Source organism: Lissotriton helveticus, chromosome 2_2 (genome assembly GCF_964261635.1).
Source record: "Lissotriton helveticus chromosome 2_2, aLisHel1.1, whole genome shotgun sequence".
Lineage (NCBI taxonomy): Eukaryota > Metazoa > Chordata > Amphibia > Caudata > Salamandridae > Lissotriton > Lissotriton helveticus.
The window spans coordinates 173,905,058-173,924,171 of record NC_136060.1 but is presented as its reverse complement, the minus strand read 5'-3'; the positions used below and the strand labels follow the sequence as shown (position 1 = coordinate 173,924,171).

At 43.4% G+C, this 19,114-nt stretch overlaps 1 protein-coding gene across 1 annotated transcript in view; it reads left to right on the top strand.

Moving 5' to 3' along the window:
* The window catches only part of LIMCH1 (LIM and calponin homology domains 1), a 990,782-nt gene that overhangs the window by 921,627 nt on the left and 50,041 nt on the right, over positions 1–19,114 (top strand). The window contains exon 26 of the mRNA XM_078678256.1: positions 16,373–16,543. Coding sequence (XP_078534382.1) covers positions 16,373–16,543 — 171 coding nt within the window. The remainder of the gene's footprint in view (positions 1–16,372; positions 16,544–19,114) is intronic.

The window sequence follows — 19,114 nt, the reverse complement described above, 5'->3', positions numbered from 1 at the left end:
GAATTATGGGAATGTTGGCTGAGGCAGATGCACTTAAAGGAACTGCAGGTGAGCAGTTTATGTATTTGTAAAACTCACATCACATGGCTTTCGAATGGTGAAAAATTTGAAGAGGTGGAATTTAGCAGGACACATTTCTGAGCAGGCATCCTGTGGGTGTTCAAGCCACAACAAAGTGTATTATTGTTACCTATTTGAAGGGCTCCTAAAAGGTTTTCCTCTAGAATATTGGGTTTAAAATATCTTCCTATATAACTGGTAGCAGTCAGTACCTCAACAACCTCAATATTGTGAAATTAAGTAAATATAGGTAAGTGTAGATAGATGAGCATAGATTTGTGCCTTGATTGTGTGTGTGTATACACACACACACACACACACACACACACACACATATGTGTATATATACACACATATATATGTATATATATATTCAGGGTCCATAGATGAGGAGTGGATGACTGCCTATCACCACAGAGAGAGGAAAACAGGAGACTGAAACAGAGCCTGCTTCCAGGTTATCACACTACAGTAACTGTAAAAAGACCACACTATTGATACTCGAGTGAAATGGATAGAAGCAGCTCCTAGTAAGGTATTGCACGTTACCTGTAGTTTCCTTACTATAGCAAATGTGTATTTATGCATAGAATATGTAATAGTCCTCAAGTTATTAGCAGTAGCAATTTAATTAGGTTACAATGTTTGCTTGCTAATCACTGTCTTAAACAAGTTACAGCAGTGTTGAGCGTACATTTGTCAACTACATAGTCTGGTGTTCCATCATATGTAGTTCGGCTGCATCATGCTGAGATCGGGCCATACAAAAGAAAATCCTTTCCTTTGCGGAGCAGTCGTGTCTGCCTTGATAGGTCACTTTCTTCGCGCTGACCAGCAAGCGGTCACATGGATGGATATTGGACATCATCCATGAGTTTAAAATGGAGAGATCGGTCCATATCTCTAGACATCTTCTCCACATAGGGAAAACATACCTACTGTCTGGTTAAATACTCAAGCCTAAAATTCTAAATAAGTGGGTACCATGCTGGAGCTTCATGCCATCATTTGGTAAAAGTATCTTGTTAAAAACTAATGTCATGTAACAGTATTTTCATATGGATGTTTCTGCCTGTAGGTTTCACACCCTTTAAATATCCCAGGCTTCTGACTGAATCTGAAAATTCTTTAATATTTGCTGCGCTGCTAGGGGGTGCTGGCTCCATCTCAGCACCAGAAGCAATGTCACTATGCCGTAAAGCACCCCCGACACCTTCATGTCGGCTCCCTTTTTTCCGTTCTGTTGTTGCAGACCCAGAACTTGCTCACCTCAGATTTTTTTCATTCAGCAACTTTCAGTGATCTTTGTCAGGTGTTCAAGAAAGAAAATATTTTGGTCCAGTACAGAGATGTGCGCCCACCCCCTCCCAAGAGGTCACACTTCAAATGCTGCAGGAACTACGATGGACAAATGTCAGTCACGGATCCGCACTACATAGGTCTTGGTGTCCAAGCATGACATGCGTTTGTGAGATTCATGCAGGAGCATGCACCACACAGCCTTCAAGGAAAGATGTAAAACTTTTTGTGGCTTGGGGACGATAGATGGGTCAGGAAGAAGTCTCACGCAAGGGACAAAGTCGCTGGAGTTACCATTGTCAAAGTCCTCCAGATACAAACATAAGAAGTGATGCCATGACTGCAAGCGGTGTTGGGCTTCCAAAGGTAAGTCGCAAAAGCGCTTCCTTAATTAGTGAGTACTCCTGTTTGGAGCCAGAACTGGTCCCTGTAATTCGAGAGGAACTAATGCCAGCCTCAGGGCCATCAATGCATGTTGCTCCAACACCCAGGCCCTACCTAGACTTTCTTGCTCCGGGTACAGGCCTTGACCTATTCCTCATCGCTATGTTTGATGTTAATGTTAAGGTAGTTGTAGAGCGCATGGCTGCCCCAGTAACGGGGCTTCCCAGCGCTAAGATGAGCACCAAGTGAGACGACAGAACAGTGGAGAGATTAGCATTGGGTGAAAAGCCATGTCTTAACGAGCCTTCTGAAGGTGAGATGGTCAGGGGTGCTGCGGATATTGATAGGGAGGGAATTCCAGAGGGCGGGAGCTAACCACCAAAAAGAACGCCTGCCTGCACTGGCCCTATGTATCCGGGAAACTCTGGCCAAGAGCACATCTGCCGAGCGCAGTGGACGAGTGGGAGCATAGATCACTCAAGATACTGGGGCCGATAACCCCCAAAATTCTATGGGTGATGCAAAGTGTTTTGAAGCGCACTCTCTGTTCGAGGGGGAGCCAGTGAAGTCGACAGAGGAGGCTGGAGATATGACAGTGTTTATGGAGGGCAATGATTGCGCGAGCAGCCGCATTCTGAACACGCAGCAGCCTTTTAACATTTGATTTGTTCGCTCCCAAGAGAAGCATATTGCAGTAATCTAATCTAACAAGGACAGAAGATTGAATGATCAGTTGAAGGGTCTTGGAGTCGAAGAGACCCAGTATCGGTTTAAGGTCCGCAGTAGTCTAAAACATTTCCCTGCCACTGATTTGACATGGGTCTCAAAAGTGCGATCACTGTCATTCATGATACCGAGATTTTTCAACACAGGTTTGGGTGTGAGGGGAGCTCTGAGGGCAGGAGGTCATCATTCATTGCCCCCCAGTGATGCCGGTCTCTGTCTACCAGAAGGAATTCTGATTTGGACAAGTTGAGCTGCAGATAGTTAGCAGCCATCCACTCTGAGATTGCTGTCAGATCCTGTCCAAATTCCACCCTATCCTGGCTGGGGCGTTGGAGAAGGCCCCAGGTTTTGGCCAGCAGAGCCAGTGGCCTCATATATACACTGAAGACCGTGTCAAAGGCTGCACTCAGATCCAGCAAGATTAATGCTGTGGTTCTGCCGGCATCCAAGGAGGTCCGGAGTTGTTCTGTGACTGCCAGCAAAGCGGACTAGGTGATGTGCCGAGGCCGGAATCCATTTTGAGAGATGTCAAGTATAGAATTAGCTTCTAGGAAGGACGTTAGTAGAAAATTGACGTACGATTCCAAGATTTTAGACAGAAATGGAAGCAGCGAGATAGGACGGAAGTGTTCTGGCATGGCGCTATCTAGTGACGTTTGTTTTTAGAAGGGGGACCACCATGGCGTGCTTCCAAGGCTTTAGGGACCACCGCCAAGGAAAGGGACATATTTATTAGTTCCAAGCACTCAGGCAGGAGATATTGCTGATAATTCCAGAAATCTAGTAAATGCAAAGGTGCTTGCAAGGGTTTTATTTTATGTATATGTTCAAACTAATTTGAAAACAGGAAGCTGATCAAATTTTACTACTAGTGATTTTGGGCTCAGTTTAAATTAATTAAAACACCTGTTGGATATCTGATACAACATTCACTTGGTAAACAAAGTGGCAATGACTCACTGTAATGAAAAGCTACACGGGAAGTAGTTTTAGTAAAAATTCTTTTTATAAATCAAATATGTATTTTATGGGGTACAGTGTTTTTAAAAAAAAATCAAGAATATTCAATGATGTACAAGTGGACAAGATATAGACAAGATATAGATCAATTATTCTTTGAACACCACTTGCGTTGTGGTCCACTCTTTTTAAATTATAACACAACGTAACTGAGCCCAAATAACTTAAATAACATTGTGCAGGAATAATCACACGAAAAGAATGTGGACTGATGTGTCGACGTTTCGGCCTTATGGTTGACTAATCTTCAAGGCCATCCTCAGGACTTTCAATCTTAAGACTATTAAGACCCCTGTAAAAGATACAATAGTCATATTGTTACCTATTTGACTTGACATATTGTACTAACAATTATCTACCCGTGTGCTAAAAAATAGAAAGGTGAAATCAAACAATGTTATACTATACAGTGACTCATTAATTTTTAACTGTGCCGGAAATTTTTTATTTTTTTTAAAAACCTTTCTCAGAAATTTCAAATTGCAATTTGATTTACAGATTCCTTGAATACCTGTAAAACAAGTAATCATGCTTCCATGTGTTAATAAATGAAGATGGTGTTCCATACTCTGTATAATTTCAAAGGTAATGTACCGTTGCTACTCACATTTAGGAGATCCTATGACTTTTTCTATAGACTTCTGCTTAAAGAGTACGTTTTCAAACTTAATAATATGATACAACGAAAAATACAGGAATTACTTGAGAGTTACCTGCGTCTCCTATTGGACAACTTCAATAGCGCATTTACTAGATTTCAGCCCAAGCTCGCAAGGGTTTGAGTCACCCACCTATATTATTTGGATAATTCCAGAAGGCATCAGGTTTCCTAGGGATGGTTTGATCCATCACCGTTCTTTAGCCCACTCTGCCACCCCAGTTCACACATGGCCATATGCAAATCTGTCTGACCCTGTGCCTCATGGGAACAGTCCAGCCTGAACTGCCAAGCCATGCCTTCCCTGGACCGGAAACAAGCTTCCTAGGACCGGTTTCTGGCATTTCAGCCGTCTTCAGCCAGGCTTGCTTGAATCCAGTGGCAAAGTGAGCAAGGGACTCACGTCTGAGCATACACTGCCAATTTATGGCGAACAAAGCGGTACAAAAAGGGGTGTTGATGGACGGAGCATCTGAACCAATCAAACACTCGCACCCAGTCAACAGATCTGGGTTTGATCCATCACCGTTCTTTAGCCCACTCTGCCACCCCAGTTCAGACATGGCCATATGCAAATCAGTCTGACCCTGTGCCTAAGAAAGTGAACAGTTTTTTGGATGTCCCTACCAAAGATTTTCAGCTTCATTACCAACTTTTCATTGGCTACACCAGCAAGATGAAGGGCAACGCTGTCCAAGAGGATATTGCCTAGGTGGATCATCTTGTGCATCAAGATATGTTATGCTCTGGCATGCAAAGAACCTCTGGAGGACATCAAAGCTCATTCCACTAGGGCGAAGTCTTCAACTTCAGCTCTAGCAAGTATAGTCTCCATGGCCTAGGTCTGCTAAGCGACGACCTGGGCTTCCCTTCATATGTTTGCAAAACGTCACTGTTTGATATGAGGTGAGGCAGGAAGGACACTTCACATGCTCTGTCCTCCATGACTTCTTGTTTAACCAGTTTTTCAAGCCCAGTCTTCTGACTGGGAAATCTATTCAAAATGTGAGGAATCTGCCTGTAGAAGTTTCCTGCCGAAGAAAAAGTGAATTACCTTCGGTAACAATCTTTCTGGTCGATACTCTATATACCTTCAGCTTTGTCACCAACCATGCGACCCTCCCCTTCTTGAAGACTGGTTTACTACTAGAGTCAATATAACATGGTTCCAAGTTTAGATTTTGTATTGCGCAATGCTGATAAGATTTCAGTCCATCCTATTCATCTCAAAGACACAGAAAAAATGGATGGGAAACTGACACCACTGGTGCCGCTTTATAGGGCCCGTGATGTCACAGTGGTGTTTCTGGTGCCGAGATGGAGCCAGCGACCCCTAGCTCTCAGATGCAAATGGAAGATACGTGCTGGAGGCTGCACAGCAGTGAAAACCACTAGAGGGCAACAAAGAGCCACTGATTAAAGATCTGCAGAGAATAATAAGAATATGATGGGATTTGCAGCTACTCAACCTCTATTACGGTGATTTACAGGAAAGCCTGTTATCGGCACGGTGACAGGCACACCAAGTGTTTTGCAAGCCGGTCATCAAGAGTTGTAGGAAATTAAAGTGAAGCTATAGGAACTTTTATTTGCATGTCGTAGTGGATGTTGTCTACAGTCCATTATTATTTTATTTCATGTTCTGTTGTTTAAAAGTAAATTGAATTGACATCACCTGCTGTTAAGAGGTGCAGGATGCAAAACGCAAGCTTACCTTGTGACTTTCTTCACACTCCTGGGAAACCCAACATGTACTGGGAGCACTGGCTACCAGTTGCGGTCCATGCAAGTAACAGCAGGGTGATGGGTCTGTGTAAGGGGGGATTTCGAGGGACGATGGATGCCGAGGGAAAATTATGTTCGTGGCATATAAGCTGTAGATCATATGCTGTGCATAGATCGCCATCTAGTGTTGGGTCCAGGTGTTTGTACTTTGTTTTTCTTCGAAGAAGTCTTTCCAGTCACGAGGTAGGTGACTCCTCCTTTCGGTGATAGTGCATGGGCATTGACTCCATTGTTAGGTTGTTTTTTTCCGCCATCGGGTTGGGATGTGAATTGTTGGCTTCTGGTTCGGCACCGTTTCTTTGGGCCCCCTTTGATGCGCAATCCACTACCCTTGACGGTATTGTTTATCGATCGCGTTTCCCACTCTCCGCGTATCGTCTACACTCGAAAACCTTTGATCGGAAGACTCGTGGAAGGCCGTTGGGCCTACCGGCGCCAGGGTCGGTAGCAGCCGATAGAACGGACTCCATTCAAGTTGTGTCCAGGGTGTCACACTAAGTTTGCGCGCAGCGACTTGCACGAAGTGTGCAACCTTTGCCTATCACCGGAACACGACAAGAAGGACTGCAACGCGTGCCAGTTGTTTCGATCAAAGAAGAAAATGTACCAGCAAAGTGGCTCCGCGCCAAATCTCCTCGGAGACGAGTCCGAACACGAAGAATCACAAGCGCAGGAAGCTGAAATGGAGGAGGAACACATCTCCGTGTCTGAAGCAGACTCTGATGCCAAAGACCTCACAAATGGACAACGGATCTTGAGTAAACAGACTTCGTTCCCCTACGATCTCCTCCATAAGAAGGCTCCGGTTCTTGTTCTACCTTCGGGCCAAGGTCGGCACAGAGAAAAGGTTTTGAGTGCCCTGCCTTCAAGCTCGGCACCAAAACATAAACAACAGCCTTCTGGTTCGGAGGCTACTTGTCCCCCATGCCGGTGCCAGCGCGAAACCTTCGGCGTCGAAATCCAAACACCTTCTGGCTTCCGTGCCACTGGTCCATAAAGCTAAATCTTCGGAGCCAAAAACTTCGGAGCCAAAACTTTCGACACCAAAACCGGCGTCTAAAGAAAGTACTTCAACTGAAGAGGCTTCGACCGATTTTTCCCCCCTTTGGATCTGAAACAGAAGGAGATAGTTATTAATCCAGAAACTGGACAGATTCATGCCAAACTTCCTAAGAAGAGTTTAATGGGCTTACAAGAAGACAACCATGTTCCTCTAAAAAGAAAAACAGTTGGATACTAACCCTTCTCCACCTTCTTCAACCATTGATTCAAATCTACTCATTACACCTACACATTCTCCTCCACTACCATCACCTGATCCACTGGATACAGGGGATGGGGATATAGAGGACTACACACCACAGGATACTGACCCATGGGATAATTATGATGCTGACCCTCAACCAGAAAATGACCCCGACTTATATCCATTCAGACCTTCTCCTCCAGATGATAACCTTGGATATATTGAGCTCGTTAACAGAACTGCACAATATCATGGAGTAGAGTTTCATTAAGAGACTTTAGAGGAGGATTTTTTGTTTGACACACTAAGTTCATCTCAAAGGGCTACGCAAACATTACCAATGTTAAAGGGTATGCTTAAACATACTGATGACATCTTTAAAGATGCTGTAAGAGCTAGAATCATCACTCCCAGGGTAGAGAAAAAGTACAAATCTGCACCTAATGACCCTAATGACTGGTATCAAAGGCCAGTTACCCTTGGACACTCTGGTAGTTTCCAACACTTGTAAAAGAGCTAATTCGCGAACAACCGGGGAAGCCCCTTCTCCTGATAAAGAGTCCAAATTAATTGACGCTTCAGGCAAAAGGGTAGTGTCACAAGCAACTAATCATTGGTGCATTGCCAATGCTCAAGCACTATTGGCAAGGTATAATAGAATTCATTATGATGAGCTCGAAAAGCTCATTGAATTTCTTCCTGATGGGCAATATTCTAGAGCTAGTGCCCGTATTCAAGAGGGTAAATTAATAACTAATACCTCTATCAGGTGTGCTCTTGATCAGGCAGACACAGCAGCTCGGGCAGTAAAAACTAGTGTACTGCTCCGTAGACATGCTTGGTTAAGAATTTCAGGATTCAAGCCTGAGGTACAAGCCTCTATTCTTAATCAATCCTTTGACAAAGAACCGCTCTTTGGTCCAGCTGTTGATACATCACTAGAAAAGATAAAAAAGGATACTGATGTTGCTAAGTACATGGGGGCCTTACAATCACCTTCCAACAGAGGATCCTTTCGTCGCTCATTTTTCAGGGACGGCTCCAAAACTGTGTCTACAGACAATCCATCCTCCTTACAAGGGCAACAATCAGTTGCCTTCTTCAAAATGTTATTTTAAAGGTGGATATAGAGGACACAACACCAAGGGAAGAGGCAGGGGTAACTCAACACGCACTTCCCCTGCAAACGCCAAACAGTGACTTCCTTTCATACTCCCTGACCATTACACTCCTGTCGGGGGACGTCTTTCCCAATTTCTACCCATTCGGAATACGAATACATCAGAGAAATGGGTACTACAAATTATCCAATCTGGTTATTGCCTGGAGCTAACAAGGTCTCCACCGAACAATCCTCCAAGTTCACACCGCATGTCACAAGAACAACTCACCCGTCTAAAGAAAGAGGTTCTCTCTTTGTTGCAGAAAGGTGCAATAGAACCAGTCCCTTTGCCATACCAGGGAGCAGGGGTGTACTCCCTCTACTTTCTAATTCCCAAAAAGGACGGCTCTCTCATTCCTATATTAGACCTCAGAAAACGAAATCTATACATTCAGTCTGGCCATTAACATATGGTAACACTCCAACAAGTGCTTCCCCTTCTTCAGCAAGGCGACTTTCTCACCACTCTGGATTTGAAGGACACTTACTTTCATATTCCAATTCACCCTGCGCACCGCAAATACCTCAGGTTTGTGGTAGCAGGTCAGCACTATCAATTTATAGTCCTCCCATTCGGAGTAACAACCGCACCCAGGGTTTTCACAATATGCTTGGCAGTAGTCGCAGCCCATTTAAGAAGGCAACATATTCATGTCTTCCCATACCAAGACGACTGGCTCATAAAGGACAGCTCGCACAACAGCTGTCTATGCCACACACAAAAAAACTGTGCAATTGCTCCACGAGCTAGGATTCACAGTAAATCTGTCCAAATCCCATCTCCAACCAGCCACGTCTCAAGCATATCTAGGAGCTACTATAAACACACACAAAGCTCTAGCATACCCAACTCCAGCCAGAGTCCAGAATATACAAACCCTGATGTCTCAGTTTCAGCCTCAACACTCCTTACCAGCTCGAGTGTTCATGCAGGTACTGGGAATGATGGCGACTTGCATTTTAATAGTCCCCTATGCAAGACTTCAAATACGTCCCCTACAGGAATGCTTAGCACGTCAGTGGAACCAAGTTCATGGTCAATTATCAGATCTAGTGTTGATAGACGGCTGCATCTATCGCTCTCTGCAGTGGTGAAACACACTAAACCTTTTAAAAGGGTGGCCCTTCAGCGACCCGGTTTCAGAAATGGTACTGACCGCAGACGCATCACTGACAGGTTGGGGACCGCATCTCGAAACCTACACAATTCAGGGCATTTGGAGCTTGCAGCAGAAACAGCTTCATATAAACCATGTAGAGCTGCTGGCGATTTTTCTGGCGCTGAAAGCATTTCAAGTTCAGCTTCTATGCAAGAATGTCCTAATTCGTACAGACAACATGACAGCCATGTACTACATACAAAAACGGGGAGGGACACACTCCCTCCAGCTAACACAGACCATCTGGAAATGGGCCATACATCACAAAATATATCTCCTAGCAGAACACCTTCCAGGAGTAGACAATCGGATGGCAGATTTGCTCAGTCAGACACAGCAAGTTCTTCTCCCATTCTTCCAAATGTGGGGATTCCCACACATAGACCTGTTCGTCACACATCTAAATGCAAAATGCCAAAACTTCGCATCCAGGTTTCCACACCCATTGTCCAAAGGCAATGCACTATGGATGAATTGGTCAGGGATATTTGTTTACGCTTTTCCGCCTCTCCCACTCATTCCATTAGTGGTTCAGAAACTCAAACAAGCATCCCTGACATTGATCCTAGTTGCTCCCACATGGGCACGTCAACCTTGGTTCACAACCCTATTGGAACTCTCAGTAGTTCCTCACCAAAAACTACGTCTTACACCCAATCTCCTCAAACAGAGCCATGGAGACATAAGACATCCAGACCCCAGTCCACTCAATCTGGCGATCTGGCTCCTGAAGTCTTCGAGTTTGGCTATCTTAATCTACCACCAGACTACATGCATATTATCAAAGAGGCTAGACGTCCTATCACAAGAGCCTGCTGTGCAGCAAGGTGGAAGCAGTTTGGGATATAATTTATTAACAACCACATCGTTGATGCTTCCGTACAAAATATTATGTTATTTGTTACATCTACAAAGTTTAGCGTACACATCCATACGCCTTCCATCTGGCTGCCATAACTGTTTACCTACAGAATAGACATCATCTTTCTCTTTTTAAAGTACCTATTATCAAAGCCTTCATGGAGGGACTCAAAAGAGTCATTCCCCGAGACGTCCACCTGCTCCAGTGTGGAATCTCAATATTGTTCTCACCAGACTAATGGGCCCACCCTTTGAGCCATTGCACAAATGTGAACTGCAATTTCTCACATGGAAAGATGCTTTCCTCGTTGCTATCACATCACTCAGAAGAGTGAGTAAGTTTAAGGCATTAACTATAGAAGAACACTTTTTACAAATGCACCAAAATAAAGTTGTTCTTCGGACTAATCCTAAATGCATCCTAAAGTCATTTCTGCTCATCAGATCAATCTGTTGAGTTGCCTGTGTTCTTCCCTCAACCAGATTCAGTGGCAAAACGTGCCCTACACACATTAGATGGAAGAGAGCATTGCTTTATTACATAAAAAGGACAAAACCTTTCTGTAACACAAATAAACTTTTTGTTGCTTTTGCTCCACCATACAAAGGCAATCCCATATCAAAATAAGGTAATGCAAGGTGGATAGTCAAGTGCATTCAAAAATGCTATGCAAAAGGCGCTCGACCTCGGAGCTGGGGATCTGGGTTCGAGTCTCGGTAACAACGCTAAACATCCTGTGATTCTGGGCAAATCACTTAATCTCCCCATGCCTAACAAAAATGAATGTGTGTCCTCATGTAACGTAACTGGTGCTATGTAAAGCGCTCTGATACCCAATTCGGGTCAAGCTTGCGCTATATAAAATTATGCAACAAAAAAATAAACGAACGTTAACAGTTCCCCCTAGAGCACACTCTACATGCAAACTTGGGGGCTTCTATGGCATTCTTAGGAAATATACCCATAGATGACATATGCAAAGCTGCAACATGGTCTACACCTCACACATTCACGAAACACCATTGTGTAGATGTGTTAGCAAGACAACAAGCTAGAGTGGGCCAGGCAGTTTTACGTACACTGTTTCAGACCACTGCAACAGATACAGGTTAGCCACCGCTTTTGGAGATAACTACTATATAGTCTATGCACAGCATATGATCTACAGCTCTTATGCCTCAAAAGGAAATTGCTACTTACCCAGTATGAATCGGTTCTTAGTATATAGAGCTGTAGAGTTGGGTACCTATACCCGTTGCAGTAAAATCTTACTTAGATACATGCATTCATAGACATCTCCTTTTACTACTCTTACTAACTCCATTATCACACTCTGCGGGGAAAACAATCTAACAATGGAGTTGATGCCCATGCGCACTATCACCGAAAGTAGGAGTCACCAACCTCGTGACTGCAAAGACTTCTTTGAAGAAAAACAAAATGCAAACATCTGAACCCAACACTAGATGGTGGTCTATGCACAGCATATGACTCTACAGCTCTATATGCCAAAAAAAGATCCATACTAGGTAAGAAGCATTTTCCCTATTTAATTTTCCCTCTGCATCGTCCCTCGAAATCTCCCCTCACACGGCCCAACCGCTGTTACCTGCCCGGACCGCGGCTGCTGGCTACGTTCGTTTGCGAACTTCCTTGTGGCCATTGATGATGACATTACTCTGCCAGAAGGATGTTTGTTTTGCTTTAAAACTATTTGCGCAAAGAGGGACAACATTTGTTTGACCATCCTCTGGAGATCATGCCTGAGGAGCATGATTTTGGGAGATGGAATGAGCACATTGAAGCTGTGCATTGTTTGGGTAAACAGATTTCGGAAGGACCCAATGTGGTCCTGAACAGGCAGAGTCTTTACACGCAAGCAACTGCCACATGAGTCGTTGGATGAATATGTAGCTGCTGTAAGAGTATTGGCTGCTGCACGTGAATTTGGCTCGTTACTAGAGCAATATATACGTGATCAAGTGATTCGTTTTTACTATCATAAAAAAGTAACAGGAGAGTTTTTTGTGCAGGAAGAATCCCACACTAGAATGGACTCAAACTTTGGGTAAGGGGATTGAAAGATATATTGTAACATACAAGGAATTGAACAGTGGTACTGATGGTGAACATTTGGGCGCTGTAGTACTTGCAAGCCCGCAACATAGGAGTGGGCCTTAAAATGATATCACCTGTTACAAGTGTGGTGGGAAAAGGACATGTTACCAGTTCAAAATCATGCCCAGAATTAGGTAAACAGTGTGTGAAATGCAAGAAAGTTGGTCACTTTGCCAGAGTATGTAAAGGGAAGCAAGTGCAGATGAATGTAGTGCATGAAGAACACATGTCTGATAGTTTGGAGAAATGCACAGCTGTTTTGTCTTTGAAAGCAGGAGGGTGGCATGAAAGAAACAGTGGACAATGGTTCACCTATCACTTTGGTGTCAAATTGTTGGAGTGGGTCGTTGTTTAAAAAAATTATTTGCACCCTCTGACTTTTTTGCTATGGTGTATGATGGTGAAAGAATCAAACAGGTAGGGTATTTCGGATCAACAATTGAGTTTAAATAGAGACATGTGTGCAGAGGTTAATGTAGCAAAACAAGATTCCAACATCCTAGGCTGGCATGATCAAGGAATGTTGGGGATGTCCTGGAACTGATAATCCCGTCAGTGTGTCAGAAGTCATAATTGCAAATGAAGAGAGTTTTCTTTTTTTTATGTCCCAGGGTGTTCCATGTGTACAAGAGAATGAGCACAACATTGTTAAAAGAAAAGGCTTGACCTCTTGAGAATTAAGTAAGAAATGTCCCTTGGGGCATACGGGTTGAGCTCAAAGCACACCTGGATGAGTTGGTGAAGGAAGGGTTGATAGAGAATGCTGACTTTGCAGAGTAAGTTTCGCCCATAGTAGTGGCCAAACGCAAATCTGTTGCTATTAATTTCTGTGTGGACTTGCGGTCATTGAATACAAATATTTTGATTGGCACCCACCCACTTTGCAAAATGCAAGATCTTTTGTCATCTCTAAATGGGGCTTCAGTATTCTCTTTCATCAGTCCCTTTGGGGCTTTTTGTTTTTGACGCAAGCCTTTTGGGCATGAGTCCGCAGTGGCAGTCTTTCAAAAACTCATGTATAGGTTATTTGGCCATAAAAAACAAGTTTTAGCATACCAGGATTACATTTTGATGTTTTCTAAGAACCCTGAAGAGCGCTCTGCTAAACAGGGTTTTTGAGTACCCTCAGTCAATATATGAATCACAATCAGGAAGAATAAATTCCGTTTTTTCAAAAGGCCCTAGATTATTTGGGATATTTATTTTCACCTGAAGGTATCAAGCCTAAAAAAGATGTGTTATGTGCTATAAAGAATGCCCTTGAGCCAAGTACGAAAGATCAAGTTAAATCCTTTTTGGGTTTATGTGAATACTATGCTCGCTTTGCTCCTGGGTTTGCAGTAATGTCTGAACCTTTCAGAAAGTTGCAAAAAGAAATGTATCATTTGTTTAGGGTGATGCTGAAAACAGAGCGTTTGTGAAAAAGAAAGAAATGATTGTGTGCGCACCAGCTCTTAAACCTTTTAATATTTAGATGGAGTGCATAGTAACAGTTGATGCAAGCAACTTCAGCATTGGTGCAATACTGACAAATTATGGAAGATAAAAAGTATACGGTGGGGTTTACTTCACATTGTCTGAAGGAAGCAGAGCATCAGTATAGCACAGTAGAGAAAGAAGCCTAGGCTAGTGTGTGGGCTGTCGTTTATTTTAAAACGTTCCTTTGGGGAAGGAGATTTAAGATTGTTACTGACCATAAGCTGTTAACCTTTCTTTTGGGTGAAAGAGGAATGGGGAATGCTAGTCCCAGGTTGATACAACTGTTGTCGCATCTGCAAGAGTTTAATTTTGACATTTTGCCATATTTCCGGTGTAAAAAATGCCAGAGAATTTTTTTAGCACATTTTCCTGTTGATTCGAGAGATGAGGATGACGAGTGGTTTAATTAGTACTTTATTGGTTGGTGGATGCATTGAAACACAGTGAAGGGGGAGTGGCAGAAAGTTGAAGTGGAGGACAAGGTGTGGGAGCAAGTGAAATATTTGATTTGCAGTGGTTGGCCAGAGGAGATCAAGTTACCAGTGTAACTTTGAACTTGGATTAAAGTCAAGGATAATTTAAGCATTGGAGAGGAGTTGGTGTTGAAGGGGGAGAAGTTGTGCCTCTGACAGGTGTAAGAGAACAGTTAGTATGGCTAGCACATTCTGATCACATAGGGTTGACCTCTATGAAGAAGAAATTTAGGTTGTTTTATCGGTGGACTAGCATGGACGTTTTTGTGGACATTATTTTAGGGTTGTGTTCTCAATGTCAAGATACTGACAGACACTTTGTGGTGAGAAACATACCTTTGACGCCAGTGGAACTTCTAGTCTATCCATGGGAAAAAGTTGCTATAGATTTTATGGGTCCGATTTCAGGTTTGCCTGATCATGTGAAGTTCTTAATTGTTCTTATTATCATTACAAGTAGATATTTTTACAAATTTGTTGACCACACTGATTCCAAATCAGCTATTGTTTTAAAAAAATCTGTATTCAGTATTCAAGGGTTTCCTAAATAAATAGTATATGATAATGGTGTGCATTTTCTTTCATCCGAGTGCAGCATGTTTTTTAAAGCCTTTAGGCATTTCACATATCACTGTTTCTTTATATAGTCCCCAGTCAAATGGTTTGGTTGAGAAGGCAAACATAATGTTCAAGGAGTTTTTGCAGCTTGCTGTGCAATCCAAGTTGGATATTGAAGATGCCATTCGATGTGGAACTACCATATAAAACCTCATTCTACAACTGGACTATTACCTTTCAAGTTGTGAGGGAAAGAATCAGAGTCTAGCATTAGGCCAGGATGGATATGTGACAAGATGTCATGTGAAATTGTAGACCTAGTTAAGCAGAGGGTGTTAATGAAACAGGAGTATTATGATGCCAAACAGTGTGTCAAACAACTAATTAGAATCTGGTGATATTGTGAAATTCAGACGTCCTGGTAAAATTTAGAAAGGTCTGTCTAAATTTTGTCTGTCCACGAGAGTGAGTATCAAAATGGTCAGTGAAGGTGGAGTGAGAGGAATATGGTGTTGGTGAAGAAAGCTGTTCATTCAGATGAGGGAGCAGAGTAGTGGTGGCAAAAGTTGTGTAAGTTCAGAGGGTAATGTTGTGGGTGTGAGTGGTCATTTTTGGAGTACTTCAGGTCTGTCTGGTGCTGGGGAAGAAAGAGCTGTTGAATTGTTGCAGATGACTTGTCATTGAGTGGTCAAAATATGGGTTCTAGCTTATCAGTAGAAGGTGGTGTCAGTTCGGAAACTGAAAGCGAGTTGCAAGACAGTGATGGTAATGAGGGGGTTGCAAGTGATGAATATGCAGGTCTGAGTGCGGAAAATGTTGAGGGAACCCAGACTTAGACGGGCACCTAGACATTTCTGTGATTTTGTGTGTTCTAGATTCGGCGTCTAGATATCTATTTGATTTATTGTGTGTTTTATGCTTCATACTAACACCTCGAACTATAAATGCTGTATGTGTGCAGAGAAGTTCTTCATTACATACCCCTGAATAGTCAATTAATTACATTTACATGTTGTTTACAGTCTGAACTTAAGCTGTGATAATCTTGTCTGTCTTGGATTTGCTTTAGCATCCCCGTTTCATTTAATGTTAAGCGGTTACGGTACGAATGCTATAATTTTTTTGTCTAATAACTCTCTAACCAGTGTTTAGCTCATGTTGAAAGCAGTTGCCCTGTGAGCTGATGGAATGCTCGTACTTGTGGTTAAAATCCATACTACCAATGACAAAGGCCTTATGAACTACGCCATCGACCACCTTTTCTAAAAATCCTTTCTTTAAACTAGTATTTATTTACCTCCGAGGCACCGAAGTTACCTCATATGAATCTGGTCTGCGCTGTTCTAAGGTGTTGTTGCTTCCTTGTGGTTTCATCTTTTCAGGAACGCAAAATCATTGAAGATACCGTGGTTCCGTTTACCGTTTCTTCGAGCTCTGCTGAGCCCTTCTCTTCCCGCTCCTCTTCCGTGACTGAGGACAGCGCGTGCCCCGGGATTCTCGCGAGGCCTGTGACGGAGCAGAAGAACCATCTCGAGGCTACGGAGCAGCAAACGGTAAGCCCCGCGCCGCCCCCTGCTGGTGCACGCGTGCATCGCCTGTTTCGAAGTAACGCCTAATGGTATTGGCTAAATTAACTCCGTTTTCATTTTCCATTGCCTGTTCCATTGGCTAATTTTAAGTAAAATGACTGATAAACGCATTGCGTGCGCGTGTGTGTGTGCGCGCGCAATTTTCCATCTGTTAGAATGCACTTACTATTTAAGCTTTCACCAAGGTAAGTCGTCACCTTCCTGGTGCAAATGTCCACTGAGACCATCCAGTCTGCTTTTCCTATAGCCACAGAAGTTGAATGAATGCAGCATAGCGATCTCCTCAGCTTAAACAGGGCCTTAGCCAGGGCTCGTCGGGGTACAACGCGGGTGGACGGCGTCCCCCCACTTATTTTACCAGGAGCTCGATCACTGGAGCAAATGAAGGCACACGTTCACTCTTTGGCCGCTCTGGGGCGAGATTGGAGCTCATTCAGAACGCTGCTCATGCGCTGGCTTCTCTGATGCAATCGCATATAAGGGGTGAGCGAGGGGAGGCAATGGGTCTGATGGTTCAAGCAATGATGCCACTTCCTGTCATGATGTCGGCGTCCCCCAGTTTTTTTTTTTGGACTTGAGCCCTGGCCTTAGCGTTGGTGGCGCCCTGTGCAACAATGTTTGTTGGCGCCCCCAATAACAATCTCTGTTACGGATTACCTCACTACCACCCTTTAACGGTGCCCTTCAAGTCTCCATAACCACTCTCTCTCATATGTGTTTAATTCGTTTTATAGCGCTGCTGCCACTCACACTAGTGTACGGTGTCAGAGCACTTTACATCACACACACTACACAAAGACAATCAATCATGGGTGTGTAGAGATTAGTGTATAGGAAATGTTGCATAAGACAGAGGACTACAAGGTACAGGCGTCACGTCATCCATTCTGGTAGACAGTATAGTTTAATAGTGCTTGGTCTGGAGAAGCACAAACTGAATTTAAAAATCTTAACACCGTGTTTGGGGGTTCTTTTTATCAGAATTGATTTCTATCCAAATGAACCTTTTTTCCAACATTATGATAATGAAAGACTGCATAAAATCATAACGCTCTAATCTATGCTTTGCAGTTTTTATGCAGCTCTTTGGTGACAGTTTAGATCACGGTTCTATGTTGGGATTACAATTTATAAACTGCAAGTCACAAAAGGATCTCTCCGGAAAAAACAATAACCCACTGACCTGTTTGTATTATATGTGCTTTGTGATCTGAATAGTACAGGTTGTTTGCAGCAATCATATTAACCCCCTGCGCTACCTTACCACAAGTCTAAACTTCCATTAGACAAACCATCGATCTCTCTCTAAGAGGAACATTAATCACCAGAGTTATCTTGACATTTAAATTGCATGTAAATTTCTGGATGCCAGGAGCGCGGCAGCAGGTGCTTTTAAAACAACACAATACTTCCAAATACGACGCCCCACCCGAAGTCAGCGCCTGGTGCGGTCGCACCGATCGCACCGCCCTAGAGCCGGCCCTGAGCCTAAACATAACAAGCGAGGAAGTTAAGTGATGTCATTAGCCAGTTTTCTCACCGTAAACAGTTGGCATTTCTTGGGCAGTTGCTTCTTCCTTACCTGTTGGAGTCTCAAGTATTTATTGAAATTTATGTAGTAGAGGTGCCGAGCCCCGGAAAGCACCGGCTCAAATTCAGCACTGCTGCTAAACTCTAGGGTCTCTACTGCCCCACGCCTGATATGAGAGCACACGTCTGTAAAGGTCCTTGAAATTTGCAGGCCGTAAGAAGAGAGCGGTGGACAGTTCTTGATACTACCATTATGGAGAAACTAAGTGAACCAGTCTGGAGTTAATTTACTCTGTCTGAAGGAAAAATATACACAGTGACCGGTTGTGTTCAAACCTTCAGGGGGAGGCTTGGGATTCGCCTTTCCTGATATTGTGTTGTCGTATCTACCCACCAACCATCACACTTTCCAAGATTATACTTCTTCCTGTGTGGGAAGTCTGTGAGAAGAGTTAAAACACACACTGGCAACACCAACACACCTGCAGTGCACAGAGACTTTCTCAGCCAGAGCTGAGTTAAGCGGGAATGGGTGGATGAGTGCAGCTAGTGGGGGTGTGGAGCAATCCCACTCCCGGCTCCCCGGAAAGACTGTTTCAGCTTCTGCCAGATCTGCACTGGTTGAGTGTGCTTTAAGGAACTACATTATGGGTTTGGTGACTAGTAACGGCATGGCCGAGTATTGATCACATCAGGGCTCTCAACAGACTGCTAAAGCCCTGTGCATTCAAAAGCTACAAATGGACCTCTAGGATTGTGGAAGTTCTTGAATTTTGTGCTCCTGAGATTTTGAGCAGAATCAGGATTAGTACATGTATGGATTGGTTTCTGTCATAAACTGTGTGATGTAAATGTCGCTAATTTTACTTTGCTTAGTGATGAAGTACGACTTTAATATTATCATGCAGTGCTATTACCAAATGTAGTTTACTTTTTGAACTCCGGATTAGACTATTTTGGTGTTAAGTCCATTTATGCGTATACCCAGCCACTAAAGAAGGTGTT